General features: G+C 43.6%; 1 protein-coding gene across 7 annotated transcripts; it reads right to left on the reverse strand.

Moving 5' to 3' along the window:
- Nucleotides 1-631: 631 nt before the first annotated feature.
- On the reverse strand, nucleotides 632-15443 carry LGALS8 (galectin 8). Of its 7 annotated transcripts, none has more exons than XM_069800683.1 (10): nucleotides 15343-15443; nucleotides 13931-14068; nucleotides 9226-9314; nucleotides 8288-8498; nucleotides 7513-7629; nucleotides 5903-5959; nucleotides 5797-5823; nucleotides 4474-4562; nucleotides 2381-2546; nucleotides 632-1921 (listed from the first exon to the last, which is right to left on the reverse strand). In XM_069800683.1, the coding sequence occupies exons 2-10, from the start codon at nucleotides 13970-13972 to the stop codon at nucleotides 1772-1774; spliced, it is 948 nt and encodes a 315-aa protein (XP_069656784.1). In that variant the 5' UTR covers nucleotides 13973-14068; nucleotides 15343-15443; the 3' UTR covers nucleotides 632-1771. The 7 variants fall into 7 exon arrangements, with proteins under 7 accessions (XP_069656784.1, XP_069656783.1, XP_069656785.1 ...); XM_069800682.1 differs by having other exon boundaries at nucleotides 13931-14084; nucleotides 15343-15437; XM_069800684.1 differs by having other exon boundaries at nucleotides 13931-14084; nucleotides 15139-15344.
- Between the last annotated feature and the right edge of the window lie 7075 nt (nucleotides 15444-22518).

A 22518-nucleotide genomic window follows, 5' to 3' on the forward strand; every position in this document is an offset into this window, starting at 1 on the left:
GGAGATGCTGGATCATTACACTGCTCGCAAGAAAGGCACTCAGACTCTGTAAATGATGGTTTTAAAATGCAGCTGGTTAGAGCTAACACTATAAAAAGGATAATCTTACATCCCCTCAGGTGCTGGGAACAGGCCTCTATTCAGGGTGCAGCATGCCACACAGATCCCATCCGCAGAAAGGTTACCCCATCATGCTCATTCGTGCTCTTACAAGATTTTCTTAAAACAACTACTAATCTTGTCTGCTGCTGTCAAAAAAAAAAAAAAGGGTGTTCACATCAGAACTTCCTCCTGAACTCTTAGATAAAGGCAAGCATACAGAAGTGGTGTAATTGCCATTACCAAGTGGGAGCTGCCTACTGGCTCCTCTGTTACAATTGGCCAGCTAAGTTTATCCTGTAGCCAAGGGCTATGTACAGCACAATACTGTCCTGAAGGCCACACCAGCGCAGCCGAGGCATAGGCCTACTCAGGTTAACTGGTCTGTGGATCACTAACTCCTTGATGTAGAACTGGTCCTCCAGTCAGGCTCACTATGCCACCTTGGAGATAGTGGTAAGATAATAAGCAAACCAAGACAAAATATAGACCAAAAAGGCATTATAGCTACTTAGTTACACTTGGAGAAAAGCAGAGTTCACAAATGTTTTTATTTATGCTTTTTATACATTAAATCTGGTAATTTATCTTAAACAGTCTTTTAGGGTACAGCTTATTCTTGAAATTGCTTCACTCTTTTAGCAGCTGTTTAAGATAAACAGGAACATCACTTGGGCATGTATTGACAGCCAGTAGCAACTTATTTTTAAAAATGAGTATAAAAATTAAGACTGACATTTGTATGGAAAACATTGAATAGGAACAGCTTGTTTAAGATAGGTAGTATTTTAATACAAGACAAGACTGAAAAAGGATCCATTCTCTATTCCACTGATAAGTATCCGAGTCTCATCTTGGCTGAAACCCTGCCTGGACTACCTGGGTTCACAGATTTAAAAAAAAAAAAACCAAAAAAAACCCCAAACATCTACTTAAGTCCCTGAGCAATCTCAACTTGGTTAGAAGTTGTTTCAGATCATACAACCTTTCAAAAGTTCACACAATTGGAACCAGCTAAATCATTTTCATTTGTTTCACTTCAGAACACTAAAAGCTAGAAGTGCTGCTGTATGTTTGATTTAAACCACTTATAAGCAGGAGGTGACATGAGTGTCAGAGAAGGTAGTGCTGCAGCCGCAGGCTAAGCAGCAAGATCAAATTCCTCCTTGTTTTTTGCTAGAACTGATGGGTCAACTGTTTGCTTAATCCAGCCTCAGTAAAAAGGTTATAGTTGCTAATATAAACTAAGAAGCAGAAGAGTGTATTTCATAATTTTAATGAATTATCAATTTCCCTTTTGGGGTAGATAACCATATCTTCACATCCTCTTTCAGTCTTGTTTCTACTTCACAATACTGAATGTATGCTATCAAGAAATGCTGAGTAGTTAAACATATCTAGTGCAACTGTTAAACACCGTATGATGCAGCATTTTCATATTGCTAAGAGATTTAGCTGAGCAAAGACTTACTTAGCTTGCCAGGATACTGTAAACTAGAGGAGGATTTAATCTCACAGTTAGCAGTTCTGGTACTCACCTAACTCGGAGAGGCAGATGCAGAAGCCTAGATAGATAAAGGCAGCCTCAGCACAAGTCAGCGCCTGTTTGTACTTGACAAGGGGGCACTGTCATTAGAAGAGGTTTAATTCTTTTAGTAGTGACTGAAAAGAACTACCAGCTCCTCACATCTAACAATTTAACATCTCCCATGACTTCCACTACATTGATCTTTTCAAGTTGTTTAAAACGATGCTTGTACTCCAGAGTGTGAACACCATTAACAGCAACTTTGAACTGGTGGGCATCACAGAAAATGATCAGCTGAAAACCAAGAGAAACAGTTAAGTTTTAAGCTTAGGTAAGACATGAAATACAACCTGATGATCTAGCCTAGACTTGGGCAAGCCCTGCTTCTGTTACAAAGAATGTTTCATGCAAAAGAAACATTTTAAAAAGTGGAACTTCAATAAAATTCATAGAATCATAGAATAACTCAAGTTGGAAGGGACCAATAAGGATCATAGAGTCCAACTCAATTCAATTAAAATTCATTCTGAGCACAGGCTGAATTCTTGCAACTATTTAAAAAGAAAACTGTCATTAAAACCCAGTCAAATCTCTGCTCCCTTTGGTCTCATTTAATCCTAAATATTCTCAAGACATTGACATGCAGGAATGGCAGTTTTATTTAAACCTGTATTAGTGATACGACATTTAAGCACCACTGCTAATCCTTTTGGCAGAATTAGCAGTTTGATGCTATGTTTCTGTTAATCTTACCTCAAAGTACATCCCTGGACTGAAAGGGAAGTTGGCAACTTCCTTTTCTTCTTCTCCCCAGCTGTCATGAAGGTATGAGTTTCTCACAAAAACTTTGTTTTTCATTCGGGGATTCAGATGTAATGCAATGTCCTTTGAGTCACTTGATTTCAGATTTATCACAAAGCTGGAAGATATTTTTTAAAAGTTCATTATACCAAGGGTTTATAAACGTGATGCAGTAGTCCATGCTATTTACCATGCCCTTAGCCAATACTCAGAACTGTTCTGGAGCCAGGGCCATGACTCACCTGAAGGACCAAGCAGGCAGTTAACATCCATTTGTCTCCTTCGCACAGAAACCTTTGCTGGAGGCAGCAAATGTAGGACATGACCCTGCTAGATCTGCTTCATCACTCACACCTTTCTGTTCATGTCTCAGCAAGGAGGTATTGAGTCAAGTGGGCCAAGTGCTGCTCCCCTACAGCACTAGGAAGCAGTGTTCTCACAGAAACAGACAGTGCTACTTGCTCCACCATCTCTTTCTCTTAACTCAGGCAGTGGAGAGTGGGAGGCTTTGTTTTACCTATTCTTTCTGCCAACAAACTGGTTAGACTCTAAGGAAAAGTTTGAGGATTCTCTCCCTACATTTAAGATTGGTGGGACACCACACATACAAAGTCTTGCTTTGTACGCAGTGCAGCTTGGCCCAGGCTGAACAAATACTCTGCCATCTCCAGACATGTCCACAGCACAGGGTTCCTAAAGGGGAGCTTTGAAGAAGAATGATCAGAGGGAAGACTCATCCAAATTCAAATGAATGCTTCAACCTGTGGCAAAGACCTCGCTGCATTTGAGGAAATAATCCTCCCCCCAAATCAGCTCCAGCTGTCAGATTATTTCCCTCTTTTGAGAAGCCTAGAATTGCTTAGTCCAGCTACGAAATACAGCAACAGCCACACTTCCAAACTGTGTGAAGTCTTCTTTTTCACCAAGAAAAAGGAACACCTACAACTGTGTGAACTGAGTGAAAGACATTAAATGAGTTACAAACTCTATAAAAATCTATACACGTTTAAAAGCACAAACAGCAGGCAACCTGCAATGCTTTAACTAATACCCAAAAGCCTCTTCACTCATAAGCAGTGCATCCAGCACTTGAAATGTGCTGTAAGCTTTTCAAGCCGAAAGAAGGAAAACAAATGCTACTATCTAAGTATTAATTATCCTACCCAATTTAAAGTGCATTCAAACTTTATTTATGAGATGTCAAAACCTTGGGTTCCGGTACTAACGTGAACTCCAAGTGCTGTTCAGCTGCAGGGAAAGCATGTCCTCTGAGGAAGCAGGAGTGCAATGCATTCACACAGCATAAAAAGCATGCTTCTTATCATTTGCACTAATTGCTTCATTTTTAGGCATGTTTCTGCAGAGCCAAAACCACCCTTCAAGCAAAGAGCATGCTGAAGCACAGACTTTTCCTCAGCTCCATTTTGACTGTGCTGCACTCCCCTTTCTGCACGCCCCCTTCAAATCATGTTGGGAAAATAAATGCCTGCTTTGCAACCCGTTGTTCCTAATTTGCTATCAAAATTATAGCTCATAGTCCCCTACCAGCTTTCATCACTCAGTTGTTATCAGTTAGGCACCTTCATGCTTATACAGTCTGCAAGAAGGCCGTCTCAGAAGTATTCAGATTAACGTTGTAACAGGCAGGATTTGAGCATACCCCCAACTCATCTAACTCACTCATTTTCCATCTACTACTGCCAGTTCCCTTACTCTTGGACCTCTTCAGAAGAAAAGCTGTCTTTGTACAATATGTATGGTCACATGCCTTGCACAATGGAAACCCTGAACAGACACACAACATTCTGAATGATGCAGATTTAGTAGGTAAGACACTCAGGTTTTATCTTCACTTTTCACAATGAAGATGCTCTTTTAAGACCTCTCCAAAGCGGTATCCTGCAGGTTTCTGAGAAAACTGCACTGTAGTTTCAGATTATTCCAGATGCAAAGTTGCAAGTAAGAATATACTGAGGCAATATAAAAGCCTATTCATTCTCAAGAGTAGCTCAGTTACACAGCAGAAAAAAATTAGTAACACTTACCTCTTCGGGTTTTTATTCACTTCTCCTTTAATGGCAACTGTGCATCCTGGACGAAGCGCAGTATCAAGCTTCCCAACATAAGGAACTCCCTGGAAGTACACCACCAATAAAAATTTTGACTGTGACTTACTTTTTTCAATATACAAGCTGAGTGTTACTATGGCAGGAAGAAATTTGGCCTACAATTGCTAATCTGCACTTATAGCTAAAGTTATGCCTACCGACATGTTCTGGGATACTAATACTATAGGAGAAAAGCTATAAAGGGAAAAAAAAGGTGAGCATAAAAAAAAAAAAAAAAAGTAAGCACAAAACTCCCTGCACTAATTTAAATTTATATCATGTAATTATTCAGATACAGACATTCCAACATCTCCTCTGAAAGCTTCAGTTATGGTTTAAAGAATTAAGACTCATGCTAGGTGTGTAGTCTTACAGTTGCATAAGTACCAGAAGAAGGGTCACTGAGTATTCTGTCCTCCTGACACAGCGTTCATAATGATAGATAGTGCAAGTATTTTGCCTTTTTTTCGTTGTTAGAAGTTATTTTGATCAGGGAAAAGGAGTGAACAGAGAAGTACTTCGCCTTTATTTTTTTGTTGAAGTTCACCACTTGCAAATGACAATATTGCATGTTACTTGGTTTTGAAAAGAAGACTGATGAAGTCCACATATTCTATTTGTATATACTCCTGGCTTCCAACCCCTTTTCAGTTTGAGCATGGTCCTTATTCCAGCCTGGATACTGTCCACCTCTAGAGCTTTTTGCAAAAAGATGAGCACTCACTCTGTGTACGCTTCATGCTAGCTGGGTGCAAATTCCAACCCTAAGGTGCGATGCTTGCACCCAGCCACCTGAAGTGTACAGAGGGTAAGCATGGATCTGTCAGCAAGAGGAAGATGTAACCAGATAGGTTCTAAGATACACACATGAACATAAGGCCATTTGGCATAATATCACTGCGGAATACTTTTGTTTTGTAGGTATTCCCTAAGGCAGAGAAAACTAAGTATACTTATTTGAAAAAAGTTTTTAATGTGAATTGGTCCTTTAAAACTTCAGGTAACTCAATTTTATTTCTCTGTTTATGGCTGTGGATGCTGTGTTTATCTTTTGGGTTTTCTAAATGATTTAACAAATAGCCTCACTTTTACTAGCAGCAGCAAAGAGGATTACTCTCTACAAAACCTCGCTGATGATCATCTCCCAGTAGATTCTCGATTCCCTTGTTCTGTGCATGTTTTTTCATGAATAACAGAGATGTTTTTATTTTGATTTTTTTTACTCTTCACATTTGCCACAAGTCTACACGAGACACTTACAAATTGCGAACCATCTGGCATTTCCCCCTACAAGAGAAAACAAACAGCATTAACCAGCTTATCGGACAACAGGGAGATTCATTCAAGCTTTTACAAACATACATATATTTTCTGTGTTTATCTTTGTTACTCCTAGAGATGATAGCTGAGACCCTTGTAAAGACTGCAGAAAGAGAGAAATTTAGGTGTCATTGCTAACATCATAGAACATAAAGTTGGTTTAGAACCATGTAAGAATCTGCGCTGCTTTGAAGGGTGAACAGTTAACATGGAAATCTAGGGCTATGGTAAAGAAAAAGATAGCCACACAGAGGGCCTTGGGATTCTAAGCAGTCCCCTGCATCCCTGTCCCTTCTCAGGGGAAGGACAGATGAGCAACATGGCCATGCAGAGATATAGTTCCAGCCTAGCCCTGGCAGATTGTGTCTCCAGCTTGTTTATTTCAATACCAGCCTCCATCTTCCTCCTCAGAAAAGTATATTAGAAGCAAAGACAAAAAGAAAACAATCGCCCTTCTCCATGCCTTTCTTCCCCAAAAGATACAGCACCAGCAGCCACAGACTAAAGCAACTCTGTTCTGGTTTGTGTTTGGGACAGAAAACAACCTACAGCACCTGCCTGCCCCCAAGCTCTTCTCGGAGTCAGTCCTCCAAGACCAGGACTCAGACAGCTCGGAAGTAACGCTATTCTGGCAACATGTCCAAGGCCAAGTGATGGGGCCCATAAAAGTCTGTCCATAGGCTTTGCAAATGATCAGTGACTAGATGTGTTCTTAAAAGCTTAGACCCCATTTCGTTCAGGCCCAAACCTCCACCTTCTATCAACACAGTAATTACTCTGCTGACCTGAGTTAGACCTGACCTTTGGCAGCAAGAGACCCAAGTTCTGCCCAGTGTAGCGAGGATGGGGCAGAAGAGACCCAGAATCTTATATCAGAGTAGGTCGGCTGCTTTAGTGAGTGGCGGGAAGAAAGGAAAAGGCATTCAACTTCTGTATCTCCCTGGAATTTATCACCTTCTGTTTCTGCTCTAAAAGTCCTACCCTCTCAGAGCAGAAGGATCTCTCTGTCTGTACAGGGCAAAACATTGTTCAACTCCTCCCTGTTGGTCTACTTTCTCTAGCAGAGCTGGCAGCTGAGAGGGAGCACAGCACTGCCTTAAATTCACTGCAGTTTGCTCCAAGTGCAAGTCAAGCCACAAAGTCTTCAAGAAAGGACACCTCTTCTCACCCCTCAGAAATAAATGTACTTCTACTTATCACTTCATTCAACAATTCAGTCATTTTAGCAGGAAAAACAGGGTTTTGCTGTTGTAGCTGTGGCTGAACTTGCCATTTGGAAGCCAAGCAACAAGTTACAGCTGTAGTTGAACTTGTCACTTAGAAGCATGGAATACTGAGAGTTCAGTTTGGAGCTCCTACAATATTTGAAAAAGTCTAATCCATTCCTAGATCCAGTATCCAATCAATTCTTATATCATTTATCCTGTTAATTTTGTAAGCTGTAAACTTTGTCACCCTTTTGCCCATAACCTGAAGAATAAAACACAGAGATCCTCACATGAGACTCGCATATTGAAATGTGGGGAAAAAAATCTTGTTACTGAGGTTAGGCTGTGTAGCTGCTTTTCTTTACTTCCTTTTCACCATAAATCCTACTCTGTATTTTATTAAGACAGAGAAAAGGAATTGAACAAGTTAGCTGTCTATATAACTTACAACAGAAACAAAATCTATTGTTTTGATCTGCACTTTGCCATATATTCCAAGAGTATCTATTCTTCCAAGGCTAATTCTGTGGTTGTAGAGCAGCAAGTGCTTCTTGTTTACAGCCACCTAAAGAGACAGGGAACAAAATAGGAAAATTGTATTAAACATACACTACACCAGCCGTGTATCAAATTGTATGCCTGTGTCTCTGGTTCACACTGCTTTAGTACAGATGCAGGGAGCGTCCTAGCAATTTCAGAGCAACTAAGTTCAGCTCATCCATGATCCAGTCTCTTTCCATCACTACAAGGGAGATTTATTTGCCTACAATAAAATTCACATTCCACACCTTTTGCTTCTATCACCTGATCATTTACCAGTGTGGCATTACCAATCTAATAGAATCTATTATTGCAGTCTAACAGAGCAAGACAAATACACCTCACATGTTTCCTCCAAGAGGACTGTCCTACACTAGTCACACAACAGGTTCACCCTAAGGTCAGCCCATTGTACTTAAGAAGGGAAGGGTGGAGTAGCCATTAGCCATGGCAGGAAGTTACTTGCCTACTCATCCAACTTAGAGGATGGCAATACAAAATTAAAGGTCTGATTTACTTAGCACTTCTTTAAAGAAAACTTCTAAACTTTTCTGTAGTTAGACTATACTTAGGTAACACAGAAACCAAAGCTTCCAACTATTTATTCTAAGTATACAAAATATCTCTCTTTTATTGGCCTGACAACTGGCTACAGATAAAGAATCAAATCAACTCAGACTCACCTGGAATTTATCCTTTAAAATCATGATGACAATCTCAAATGACTTCCCTTTTTGAAAGGGCATCTCGTAAGTGATCTCCTCCCAGCCCCATTTTTCCCTCTCCAGTGTGTTGCAAACAATGCAGCCAGACCTTTTGAAGCGGGGGTTGAAATGAAACGCCACATCAGCTCGAGGCTTTGTGCTGCTGCCACACTGTAAATCCACCTGGAACCTAATCATAAAAATAAGACAAACCACATTCAGCTCAGTCTGTTAAGAAATCACCTAAAAGTTTGATACACTTGTGTTTTACTGTGGAGCCTCAGAACAGGCAGACACAATGAGTGTTGTTGGATAAGGAAAAAAAACCAAACACATATTTGTCCAACTCCTATACATTTGTGAAAGGTTCTTCCATGACTTATTGCAATGAATTAAAATATTTAAGTATTTATTTAATGGTCATCATTCATATCATACAAGCTCCTCACCTACTGTGTTCACCACCTTCCTTCCCAGCATCTTCAGTAGAACAACCAAATGAATCTTGGGCAGTCAGGGAACAGAACCCCCATACTGGGCATATGCACTAGTTCATACCTCCTTATCCCTGTCTAAGTTAATTCCTTCATGCAACACATTCAGTTATCAATTTTGTTAGTCTCAGATAACCTCTTTAGACAAGCAGACTTATGCCATGACAGGGGAAAAAAATTGCCAAAGCAGGCAAAGCAAAAAGCAAGAAGAAAGGATCCGCAGAAAGCAAAAAATCCATTCATCCTCCGCTGCTCATCACAAAGCTTTCATTAACCACTTAAGCCTGTCTTCACTCTGACACTATCACAAGGATTTAGATCAAGCCTTTATGTGCCATCTTAAGCAGGACCCCTGGAAACATTTTATCCATTACATTCTTGTTCACATGGTGACACTGCAAAAAGTGACACGGTAGCCACTACCTGTCTGCATCATCAGGAACAGTCCCATGTATCATAATCAGCTCTCCAGGTACAAGGCCACCAAGTATTGTGCCAACATATGGAATAATCTAGAAGAGGGGGAAAAAAAAAAAGAAGAAAAAGAAGATTCAAATAACATTTTGTGATTGAGGCAAAAAAGCCCACAATAGTTCTAAAAATAACATTCTAATACTTAATTATGTGGTGCTCTAGCACATTAAAAGAAACACAGCTAACATTCCATTTAAACAAAAGAGTAGAAAAGCACTAAATACCCAGCACAATGAAAAGAAAAAACCCAGCAGATTTTCACCTGTGAAAACCAAGCTTCTCAGACAAAATTGATACTGAAATTTCCAGCCTCCATTCCTATCTCTCAAGGAGTGGTAATATTTTATTGTCTCACTTTTAATAGAGTATAAAGAAGATTCATTTCAAATTAGGTCATTGCCAAGGGCTGACTATTATCAGCCCTCTGCTGGTAGCAGGAGGCACCTTCCACAACCCTTCTAACCCCAGATCACAGCAGCTGCCTTTTTGCTTCTTCTTGCTCCATTTTGGAAAACAGTGATGGGAAGAGACTATGTCACAGAGTGTCTTGTTAGTAAAAACTACACAACAAAAGCCACAAAATACTTTATCCTAATGAGCTAAGAACTGCAAGGTGCACTGAAATAGCCCTGTTCAGTCTTCTTGGTCTTCATGGTATCTATGGTATGCAGTCTGGCTCAAAGCCTGCCCATTTTTTCTTCCATATCAATAGCTAGAGAAGATAACACATGCATGGTATGCTAAACTGAAATGGCAACAGGGTAGGAGTTGTTAAACTATATAAGGGGACATGTCAGTTAAAACAAAAGCCCCAAACACCCCAGCACAGCACTCTGGCAAAGGCTCAGATATGCTGACAGAAGACCTACCCTGACCATCAGCTGGTACACCCAGCATTTCAGGGAGAGAAGGGGAGCACCTTAACAGAAAACTGTGGAAGTTTACAGGAGACTGATCTGAAAGCAAAGCTATAAGTCTGCATCTGATCACATGTGCTTTAGACTGAAAAAGTAAGTAAATGGTAGCAAATGCAACATTTGCTCTGGTTAACAGACAAAAATTTCTGCCAAGGTTCTTTTGTTGTTGTTTTTTTCCCCCAAAAAATCCCTGATCTATGGAACTGCATATAAGATTTTAGGACACCTTTGAAATGAAACATCAATTGCAAACAAGAGTTCCAGTAATTTAACAACAAAAAATGAACAGACTGGAAATACAACTCTTGAATGGAATAATGGACCATAAAAGAACAAGCTAAGATTTTTATTTTTTAAATATATATGTATCATCATGCAAAACAGGAAGATGTAAAAAGGGGATGTGTTTGCTAACACCTTGTGAATTTGTGAGGAGGGAAGGGGGAATGACAGCCAAAATTGTCTAAATCCACAGTGTTGATCATTTCTGCCAGTAGATACACATCCTTTTCTGCCCTCTTTCCACTTCCCTTCTCAGCTACCCACACATTGCACAAAACCTGATTTGCAGTCATCTTCTACATCAGGCAAAACAGACTTAAAGAACTTGCTTCTCAAGCATAAGCTCACAAATGGTCGAGTTGTTTTAAGTCTCATATATTTTTATTGGCTTAAGCAGTTGCAGTAGAGGAGGACCAAAATGTGAAATTAAGTGTTAAAAGTGAAAGAATATATAGGCTGAAATCCCTTTGCTTACTGGTAGTAGCTTGGTTCCTTAATATACAAGCTGTACACAAGAGGTTTATTTTTATTCAAAGAATAAGAACAGTAATAATAGATAAGAAAAAATGTATCTTGATTATTTTAGTTTTAACACACTGCTCCTAAGGGGTAGTAGCTCTGAGTAATGCAGTAGAGTAATAAATCACCGGTTTGGTCTCCAAAGATAAACCAGAGAAACATACAGACACAGACCAGGGACGCTGGGACTTAACCACTCTAGTGGATCAACGTTATTTACCCCAGAAGAGAAGCTGTGGCAAAAAACACTTCTTTACATTCAAAAGGATGCATTTATTTAAGAGAAAAGAAGGTTGGCCTTCTGAGATCAACTCTTCAAAGGCTCAGACATGGAATCTGCAAGGCCATAATAGAGCATTTCCTGGGTGCAATACTACAGCCTTAATGAGGTTTTGTCATCACAGAATGTGCCTATAATTTCCTCACATCTCAAGACATTCTTCTACTAATTTTTCCTCATTTATTAAGACTCATGCTTGTGACATCACATGATCTACAAGCATCCCGTCTCTCTTCCAGACCTCCAAAAATTACCTCTGAAGCCAACTGATCAACATCAATTGAATTTGAGAGGTCTCAAAGATCCAAGTTCTTTCTAATATCTGCTAGTTTTCATAAAACAAGAGGACAGATTACAGTCTTGTAGAGGAAAGGACTGTGATAACACAGCTTTCATCCAGCTTGCTGGGTAGCGGACAGCTGCCCCATCAGGTGGGGCATGACAATATTTCTTGCGAGATGAGTGGAGTAAAGGGCATGAAGAGGGAAGCAGGATTTTCTGGATGATTCAGAACAGTACAGTAATGAAGAAATACATCTGTCGTGGTTTAACCCCAGCCAGCAACTAAGCACCACACAGCCGCTCACTCACTCCCCCCCGCCCTGCAGTGGGATGGGGGAGAGAATCAGGGAAAAAAAAAAGTAAAACTTGTGGGTTGAGATAAGAACAGTTTAATAGGACAGAAAGTAAGAAAATAATAATTATAACAATAATAAAATGACCATAATAAAAATTACAGAATTGGAATATCCAAAACAAGTGATGCACAATGCAATTGCTCACCACTCACCGACCAACGCCCAGTTAGTTCCCAAGCAGCGATCCACCCCCCCTACCCAACCAACACCCCCAGTTTATATACTGGGCATGACATCACATGGTGTGGAATACCCCTTTGGCCAGTTTGGGTCAGCTGTCCCGGCTGTGTCCCCTCCCAACTTCTTGTGCCCCTCCAGCCTTCTTGCTGGCTGGGCATGGGAAGCTGAAAACTCCTTGACTTAGTGTAAACACTACTTAGCAACAACTGAAAACATCAGTGTGTTATCAACATTCTTCTCATACTAAATCCAAGATATAACACTATACCAGCTACTAGAAAGAAAAGTAACTCTATCCCAGCCAAAACCAGGACAACATCTCAGACTCAAACCTGTAATAAAGCTCTTAAGTTTTATTGCTCATGGAACAATTCACTGAAACAGTGAAATCTTCATAGCCTGCCCTCCTCCATGCAGGTGATAGAATCACAGAAGGGCTGAGGTTGGAAGACACCTCTGGTGTCTCTAGCCCAATGCCTTGATCAAAGCAATGTCAGATAGAGCAGGTTGCTCATGGCCTTGTCTGGAGGCTGTCCTGAGGTCATCGGCACAATCTTTCCTAACTCTGCCTCCATATTCCAACCCCAAATACTCACTCGTATTCCCACCTTAGGCTCTTGATGCCTAAGCCCTAGTTTACCCCTTTATATTCTCCAGCCTGGTTTTGTCACCCATCATACCCATCAGTCCCCTTGCAGCCACCCAGTTTTGCAGAACTCTTACTCTCTCCCTTACACAGATTATTTGTCCTAAACACCTCCTAATCCTCCTCTTCACACCTCCTCTCCCACCAAAATCCCCACCTACCAACTTTCATCCTCCTTTTCCTTTTACAGTTCAGTCCTTCCACCTTCTAGTTAATCTCCACACTGCTTTCCTTCCTCTCCCAGCTGGGTTCTTTCTGGTGAAGAAAGCTGAAGCTATTCCCCCATCATCCCTAACTCTATCCACTTTGCAAGCAGTGACCATATAGTGCGATTGAACAATCAGATTCACTGAGGGCACAGGTGTGTATCAGTGCAAAGTCGCAACTGATAAGGAAGTCCTGTGCAGATCTGCGCTACTGTACAATCCACATAGATACTCTACAGACTTTAATATTTTTAAAGAGTTCTAGCACAGAATGTTAAAAATACTATTTTCTGCAAACTCAAAGGAACCACCTTTTTAAAGATACAACAAAAAACACAGCTCCAGCCCACCCCTTTAGCCGCATGCCAGTGTCAGGCCGCTGCCCCAGATCATGAGAATACTAGAGTTTTTCCGAGAAAGTCTCCAGACTCTAAGCTAGGCAAACAACATTCTGCCAAACCCGCTCTCTGCAATTGCTGAATCACGTTAGGTCAAGTCTTTCCTACAAAACAGGATTTATTGTAGGGTAAGATATCAACTATTGAAAAAGATTCCAAGTTTAATTGCTCAGACTGAAGGTACAAGCACAACAGAAAAAAAACATTTCACAAGGGCTGCCAGGCACCACTCGTGTTTACAGAGAATCAGGAGTGAAAACACTGCTTATCATATTTTCACCTTTGATCCAGCACATTCTGCAAAAGTGCCAGACATCCATATAAGCTGTATGAAAAAGGAGGACCCTCCAAGGCCGACAGAACTTCGTCCTGTTGTGGGAGCGTCCATTTGCTTACAGCACAATTTCTGAACACCACCAGCTCCCAGTGTCACCTGTGACACTCTCCCTCAAATGCCTGAGTGATAGATACAACAAGTTCTCGGTAACATCCCTCACTGTGCAAAACAGTACGAGTCCTAACTATCAACATAAAACAGCAGAGTCCCATTTCCCAAGGAAGAAGTTGTTGACGTGATAGGGGAGTTACCGGGTTACTGATTGTCTTCCGTGGTCCATCCAAGGACATCATCTTCCCTCCTTCAGTTTAAGTTTGTCAGTTCTGCGTGACCACTGCTGGAGCGTATTTAAAGGACTCACTGGTTAGGCAGCACCAAAGGAGGGATCCCTTCCAAAAAACAAAACTTTAACGAGAAAGAAACAAAAGTGAAACTACGTGAAGTGAAACTATCCAAGGTATAACTTTAAACAGCACAAGACAAGATGCAAACATCTTTCCTTTCCAAGAAATTTGCTGGAGTTTTGAAATACGAAAATTAAAGGCTTAGTTAAAGAAATAAAGTGCCACTCTAACAAGGGACAGTGACTAGGGTACACAATGTCATCAGCAGCTTCCTGATATTACATATACTGAGACAGAAACCCACATAAAAATCATCATTGTACAGGGGAACACTGACGGGAAATCAAGACCAAAGCAAAAAATAATTCTGCCTTTAGCATCAGAAAGTCCAAGACCAGACCCAAAAAAATGAAACCCAGACCTACAGCCCAGTGTCCAGCAGCCGCCAGTTGCTGTTGCGCACCCAGGGAAGTTCAATCTAGATCCTGCTGAGAGAGGATCCTGGAACAGAGCCGACTGTCAGTCTTGGCAGACCAGGTGGCACTATGGCAAAGTGACAGGTTGAGGGTTTTTTTGTTTGGTTATTAGTTTTTTATTGAAAATGTCGCAATACAAGGGAAAGCTGCAATTCAGGCTCTGTTTGACAAAACGGAAGATGGCCATGCAACTGCAAGGTTCTCCTGTAACCTTGTCAGAAGAACCACTGCCAGTACACGTTACGCCAAATCTTAAGTCTGCAACACTGTTAAGGTTTCCTGACTATAGTTGTAGAACTGAAACAGGTATGTATGCTTTCCTGTTATCTCACACGTTGCAAAACAGCAGAAAAACCTCTTCACTAAAAACCCACGAAAACAGAAAGGCCAACAACCAGCTACTGCACTGTCCCACTGTGGCAGGCAGAAAACATCCTTCACGAAGGTAACTGAGGTTAGACTTTAGAATCAAAGCTAGATTTTACACCAAGGCAAACAAGACTGCTGCAAAGAGAATAAGCAAGGTCCCTCCCGGACATCCGCAAGCAATTAAAAGTACAAAACACCAGTGGCGTCCCCCCGCCCCCGGCTATAAACCCAACACTACAACACGCTCGAAGGACACAGGACTAGTCTCACCAAGCAGTAAAACACGAAACCGCGACCGCTTCAGCCGTAACGTGCTCCGAGGAAGCCCCGGCTCCACAGAGAGCCTCCTTCAGCCGGGCCCGCCCCGCAGCAGCCCCTCCTCCCCACAGGCAGACACACGCGGGGGGTGGGGGGTGTGGGGAGGAAGGTTACCGATGCCGTTACCCCCCGCTCCCCTTTATCGGCACAACGCACCTCCGTGACTAGCAGCCCCGCGCGCTGAGGCCTGCCGCCGCCGCCGCCGCCGCCGCCATCCTCCCCCGCTCCGCCCCGGCCTCTCCCAGCCGCTTCCGGCCGCCTCCGACGTCACCGCGCACGGCGCGCCCCGCGTGCCCGCCCCGGCCCCGGGGGATCGTCGGGGCGCGCCGCGGCGACGGACCTTCGGCCCGCCCGTTCGCCCTTCCCTCCTTCCTTCCTTCCTTCCTTCCCTCCCTCCTTCCTTCCCTCCCTCCTTCCTTCCCTCCCTCTTTCCTTCCCTCCTTCCTTCCCTCCCTCCTTCCTTCCCTCCCTCTTTCCTTCCCTCCTTCCCTTCTTCCTTGCCTCCCTCCTTCCTTCCCTCCTTCCCTTCTTCCCTTCTTCCTTCCCTCCTTCCCTTCTTCCTTCCCTCCTTCCCTCCCTTCTTCCTTCCTTCCCTCCTTCCTTCCCTCCTTCCCTCCCTCCTTCCCTCCCTCCTTCCTTCCTTCCTTCCCTCCCTCCTTCCGTCCCTCCCCAGCAGCCGCTCCCCGCCTGCCGCGGCCGAGGGCTGTGCCGGAGCGCACCGCTTCTGGGCCTGCTCCCGACCTGCGGCCGGGGCCTGTCCGGGAGCCGCGGGGCCCTGAGCCGCTGCTCCGGCACATCCCCCGCGGGCTGCCATGTACCGGCGAAGTAATGACTTGGCCGCCAAGTTCGTTTAGCTCCTTAACGCTACCACAGGCTTCCCCTGCGAACCCTTCGCGTCCTTGGTGCTCGGCTTTTCCTCTGTCGGTCCCTCGCTACAGCCTAACCCCATCTCCTCCCAGCGAGACCCGTCTCCGGGGACCAGACCGATATATTGTGGTTTTCAGAGCCGACTGGGTCATTTGTCGCGTTTCTGAAACCTGGAAATCTTACACCGCTGACCGCGGGCTGTGCTTCTACCCTCCCGTTCCCTCACAGGCTTCACCGAGCGTGGTTTTGGCTGTCTGGGGCTAGTAAGCAGATAGGGCAATGAAGTCCCTCGTAGTTTTACTGCTTGCGATGTGTAGCAATAAGCTGCTCAGAGAGGAGCTACTTAAAGCTCCCCTGTTGATAACGCTGGATGGGGAAAAGAAGAGGACAAAAATAAAGGTTGCAATAGAAAAGGCCCACAAAATTGTATCACTGTATCCCATTCAATTACAGGCATTACAGTATTTCTTTGCCTTGCAGGAAGCAGTGCACATGGCTATAGCAAAGTTAGAATGGCACTCAGCCACTCATCACAAAGACCATTTTAATATCTTGGCTAAATAATACCCAGTCTCCTATTATACAATGAACCAGCACAAAACCCCCGTACCAAATCATATCTACTTGCTAGAGCTCTGCGAATAGTTGTAGGATTGCCACCTTAAAGGGTACATCAGCTTAGCTGTATCGGATTTGAAGGATTCATTCACAGAAAGGTATGATAACATTTCTTTTGAGGAGAACTGCAGAAGAGCTATTCAGATTAAAGAGCAGCAAAGCAGATTGCTTGGCGAAAGATACCTGTACTGGGTTTGTGTGGCAAGGTTTTGGTGGGGGGGGGGGTTACAGGGGTGGCTTCTGTGAGAAGTTGCTAGAAGCTTCCCCCATATCCGACAGAGCCAATGCTAGCCGGCTCTAAGACGGACCCGCTGCCGGCCAAGGCCAAGCCCATCAGTGATAGTGGTAGAGCCTCTGGGATAACATATTTAAGAAGGAAAAAAAGTTGCAGGGGGTACAGAAACAGCAGCCAGAGAGCTGAGTGAGAACATGTAAGAGAAACAACCCTGCAGACCCCCAGGTCACTGAAGAAGGAGGGGGAGGAGACGCTCCAGGCACGGAGCAGAGATTCCCCTGCAACCCGTGGAGAAGACCACGGTGAGGCAGGCTGTCCCCCTGCAGCCCATGGAGGTCCACGGTGGAGCAGATCTCCACCTGCAGCCCAGGGAGGACCCCACGCTGGAGCAGGTGGGTGCCCAAAGGAGGCTGTGACCCCGTGGGAAGCCCACGCTGGAGCAGGCTCCTGGCAGGACCTGTGGCCCTGTGGAGAGAGGAGCCCACGCTGGAGCAGATTTTCTGGCAGGAATTGTGACCCCACGGGGACCCACGCTGGAGCAGTGTGCTCCTGAAAGACTGCAGCCCATGGAAGGGACCCACACTGGAGCAGTTTGTGAAAAACTGCAGCCTGTGGGAAGGACCCATGCTGGAGAAGTTTGTGGAGAACTGTCTCCTGTGGGACGGACCCCACACTGGAGCAGAGAAAGAGTGTGAGGAGTCCTGCCCCTGAAGAGGATGAAGCGGCAGAAACAACGTGTGATGAACTGACCGTAAACCCCATTCCCCGTCCCCCTGCGCTGCTGGGGGGTAGGTAGAGAATCCGAGAGTGAAGCCATGCCCAGGAAGAAGGGAGGGGTGGAGGGAAGGTGTTTTGAGCTTTGGTTTTATTTCTCATTACCTTACTCTGGTTGATTGGCAATAAATTAAGTTAATTCTCCCCAAGTTGAGTCTGTTTTGCCCGTGACAGTAATTGGTTGAGTGATCTCCCCCTGCCCCTATCTCAACCCACAAGCCCTTTGTTATACTTTCTCTCCCCTGTCCAGCTGAGGAGGGGGGAGTGATAGAACAGCTTTGGTGGGCACCTGGTGTCCAGCCAGGGTCAACCCACCACAATCCCTTAGAATCAGGCATGGTTTTGAGAGAGGACCAAGAACTATTGTCTATAGTTGGGTCATAGCAAAAAGCCTGCTATTCAATTGCTCTACAAACTTCCACTGCACCGGCCTGCGTTGCAGCAAGGCAGTCAAAGTAGGCTGCTAGTCCTCATTAAGAAACCTGCCCAGTGAAAGTTACTCTCAGCTAATCTTTTTTATATTGTTGTGTGGTACCAGAATAACTGTAATTTCTTCCCTTAGTTAATACAGTACTACAGGCCACAGGAGTAAAGCCTCTCACACACCGTACTGTTCAGCAGAAATTCTATGTGTAAGGACTTCATACGATCTCAAAAACCTGACAGTGTTGTGACTTCCATAGCTCTTAATTAGTTACAAGCTAATCAGTGGCCTTCGTAACTCTTCCTTGATATGTCAATACTTAGCTTGAGATCATTCAGATCTTCCAGTTTTCACTTCAAAGCCTAAATGCACAAATCTTACAAATCACAGGGAACAAAATAAAAAGTCTTTTTTTTTTTTTATAATGGGCTTACCCATTCAAAAGCTTAAAATGTTACTGCTACTTCAGAAACTAGTAAGTAGTCTATTTTTTTGTTGCAATGCCTGCTTTTTTAAATCAAAAGGTTGACGAGAAGCATAAAAGCAAACAAGATACAGATTAGGTATGAGGGCCAAAGAACAAACGAGTTACAAGAAGTCACTGGTCCTTTTGAAAACCAACTATAGGCCATATAACCCATAAAACATACTCACCCCTTCTTTTTTAAATCGGTGACACAATGCTCTAGGATTCTGAAAGTAGTCAGGATCACTTTCCATTTTCATTGCAACAGATACCAGAGCAAACCTGTGCTATGCCTGCCCTGTCTCTCCCCCGCCAAAGATGATTGTGCCACAGTCTACACAAACATAGTGCCTCAGTCCCTACCTACCTATGGAGATAAAAAGCAAGAAACACCATGCATCTGTGCAAACCAAAAAACTGTGTGATGTTCTCCAAACTAGAGACTGTGACCAAACCCAAGATCCTTAGGACTACACCTTCACACCTTAGCTACACCGTCATTAGTGCAGTTGCCTTTGGATCTCCCGGTTGTGTCTCTGCAGCTACAGGTGGGCTCTCTTGCCCTCAGCATGGCTCCATTTTCAAGGCAGAAATGAGATGGCTGTAGTATCACCTCTCACCACGAGATGGTAGGTGTTTTCTGATGGTTAGATGGCAACAGGCTTTTAATAGACCTTTGAGTTGGTGAACTCAGCTGCAGAGAAAAGTAAAGACAAAAGTAAATTAGGACCAAAAAAATCTAATAAACTATTTATGGGATCGTGAATGAACTGAAGCTTGAGAGGAGTGGGGGAAGCTCACATATACTGGGCACAAACATGAAAAAAACCCTCAGCCTAGACTCAAGATGCTAGTGTAAGGATTTGGGTGCCCCTTTCTTATTCTTATCATGGCTCTTCCTCTTAAGAAACTTTTTAGTTGTGTAAATGTGTTTTATGTCATCAACAACATGAAACTTTGGTTATTTTTACAGACAAAAAACATTCCCAAACTAAATATTGGGTAATTCTGAAGCAAACTCATAATAAAAAAAAAAAAGCACCTTTATGCGGATACGTAAGGTTGCGTTATCTATCTGTATTGCGTCTGTGTGGTGGGTTTTGGTAGCAGGAGAGGGGGGCTACAGGGGTGGCTCCTGTGAGAAGCTGCTAGAATCTTCCCGAGGTCCAAGTCAGACCCGCTGCTGGCGAAGGAAAAAAAAAAGCTTCTGGAAAACCTGCAGCAAACAGAGTAGGGGGATGTAAGAGCAACAACTCTGCAGACAGCAAGGTCACTGAAGAAGGAGGGGGAAGAGGTGTGCTGGAGGAGGGGATGCCCCTGCAGCCCGTTGTGAGATGGCAGGCTGCCCCCCCCATCCCATGGAGGTGAACGGGGGAACAGATGCCCCCAAAGATGGCTATGACTCCATGGGAAAGCCTGCGCTGGAGGAGTCTGTGCCTGAAGGACTGCAGCCCACAGAAGGGATCCACGCTGGAGCAGTTCAAGAAGAACTGCAGCCCATGGGAAGGACTCATGTTGGAGAAGTTTGTGGAGAACTGTCTCCCGTGGGAGGGACCCCACGCTGGAGCAGGGGAAGAGTGTGAGGAGTCGTGCCCTGAGGAGGAAGGAGCGGCAGAGACAACGTGTGATGAACTGACCCCAACCCCCATTCCCCATCCCCCTGCGCTGCTGGGGGGGAGGAGGTAGAGAAAATCGGCAGTGAAGTTGAGCTGGGAAGGAGGGAGGGGTGGGGGGAAGGTGTTTTTAAGATCTGGTTTTATTTCTCATTATCCTACTCTGATTTGACTGGTAACAAATTAAATTGATTTTGGTTTTTTTCCCCAAGTTGAGTCTGTTTTGCCCATACCCATAACTGGTGAGTGATCCCTGCCTGCCCTTGTCTCAACCCACAAGCCTTTCGTTACATTTTCTCCTCCCCATCCCACCAGGGGTAGGAGTGAGCAAGCAGCTGGGTGGTGCTTTGTTGCTGGCTGGGCCTAAACCATGAAGCCATCTCATGCTGTACACAGATATACAGAACACATCTATTCTCCAAGTTACTAGCACATCTGGCCTTTTGTTTGGAATTTTCTCAAAAAAAGTAGAAAGATGCAGCTCTAAGTAACTAAGATTTTCAGTCAAGGAAACTGTTTGTATACATAAATCAGAGGAAAGAGAAAGTTAACACCATAGACATTATGTCTTACTGATTATTTCTGGCAGAAGCTACTTCTTTCTCATCTCTTCTCCAATTTTAATCCTCATCTTCATAGCACTGTGAAGGCCAGTAAACAAAGCCTGAACAAACCCAGCATACCAATACATTTTCTTGTCGGAGTTCAAAAAGGCCTCCCATCCTAACAAGAATTGCACTGCTTTATCTTTCTGACATTTAAGATTCTTTGATGCAACTCTGATTACCGCAGTAACAAATATACATTTACCCCAATGACCTGCCTTTGAAATCAAGAATCACCACCCTACAAAGGTAAAATACAGAGATCAAACCAACTAGTAAAGTCTGCCTGGCTGTTTTAATTGCCCCTGCCCCAACAGAAGGTACAGGCAAGCCTTTCCCAGGTCTGTCAGTTCCTCTTTGCCACCAGTTTCTTCTAAGATGACTCAGTCCCAGTTCCTGGCCAATGTACAGGCTTACAAGTACTACAGACTCCACCTTTCCAAATAAATTCTTCTTAGTGCTCCTCATATTCAGCCTGTCTGACCAGTAGATCCATACCTTCCCTACCCAGCTAAGGCTAGCAACTGACCATAGCCATGCAATCAGGACTAGCTGAGCTCAGGGGCAAGGAAAAGCACTTTTCTGCCAAAACACGCAACAAGCCCAAGTCCTCATTTAATGCCGCTCTGCTCTACTGTCCAAAACTGACACAAGATTTAAGACTTACAAGATATATTGAAATTAGTTATGAATAACTAATTGCTTTTCCTTCATGGAGAAAGCACATGATATGCTGCAAAAATTACAGAAGTAGGCTGCTCTTTATATTATTATAAATGCCATGCACTTTCTTTGACCTTGTTTTAAACAATTCTGCTGTCCTACAAACAATTTCCAATTATGTCTGGCCACGAGTCAACAGTGTTACCCTAACTGAAACCACCACAAGGCAGAATTTACATTTTTTACCATTTGCTAACAGCTTGACTTGGAACTGTGGGAGGCAGTCAGTTTGAGACAGTGAAAAACACGCAGTCTTTTGCACGAAGCACAGCCCAGACTGAGCTGCCACTCTCCATTATTCAGCAGTGATTCAGGAAGAAGTATGGTTTACAGTTTCTGTACAACTTACTTCCAAGCAAGCACCTGGGGCCGTGCTGTCTTCCCTATCCTTCATGGTAGGCTTCCAAAGGGCAGCCACAAATCCATCTTGCATTCCTCTCCACAGATCAAAGGGAAGTGCATGCAGTGAGTAAGGCCACTGGATACTGTCACCATTCTGTTGGGGATGCCCCATAGTTGACCTTACAGCAAAACTAGGGGCTCCTAGAGCACAGGACTGTACCTTTGCTGTTGAAGAACAGTTATTAGGCTTACCGTGTCGTAGATAAAGCTGCAGGAATGAAAGAATTTATTGGTTTGGACATCTTCATAGAAGCTGAAGTGGGTAGGAAGGGCCACTGATTATCCTGCAGGCATAGGGATGGCAGCCAAAGAACTGGAAATCCCTCAAGGGAAAGTGGGTCTTGTATGTGAATAGGAGAAAGATATAATGGAACAAAACTGATAGTCTAGTTGAGCATTTTCAGTGTCCATGTGATACTCTAACCTTCATTACCATATTGGTTATTAATTCAGGAAGAGTTCACCCAGTGTAGGTTTCATACCTCCCCATAGTTAATAATTCCACTGCAAGTTTCTAGATAAACATCTTTGTTCATCATCTTATCAAAATTAACTCATTTTTCGTATGGAAAAGTTTTTAAAAAAGTGCATCTTCCTTCCCTGAA

Source organism: Haliaeetus albicilla, chromosome 13 (genome assembly GCF_947461875.1).
Source record: "Haliaeetus albicilla chromosome 13, bHalAlb1.1, whole genome shotgun sequence".
Classification (NCBI taxonomy): Eukaryota; Metazoa; Chordata; class Aves; order Accipitriformes; family Accipitridae; genus Haliaeetus; species Haliaeetus albicilla.

Coding starts and splice junctions, on each gene's coding strand:
- LGALS8 (XM_069800683.1), bottom strand. CDS start 13,972: ATGATGTCCTTGGATGGACCACGGAAGACAATCAGTAACCCG. Junction 8,499..9,225: donor GTTCCTGATGATGCAGACAG/GTAGTGGCTACC, acceptor TTTTATGATTAG/GTTCCAGGTGGATTTACAGT. Junction 5,960..7,512: donor CAATAGATTTTGTTTCTGTT/GTAAGTTATATA, acceptor CTCTTTCTGCAG/TCTTTACAAGGGTCTCAGCT.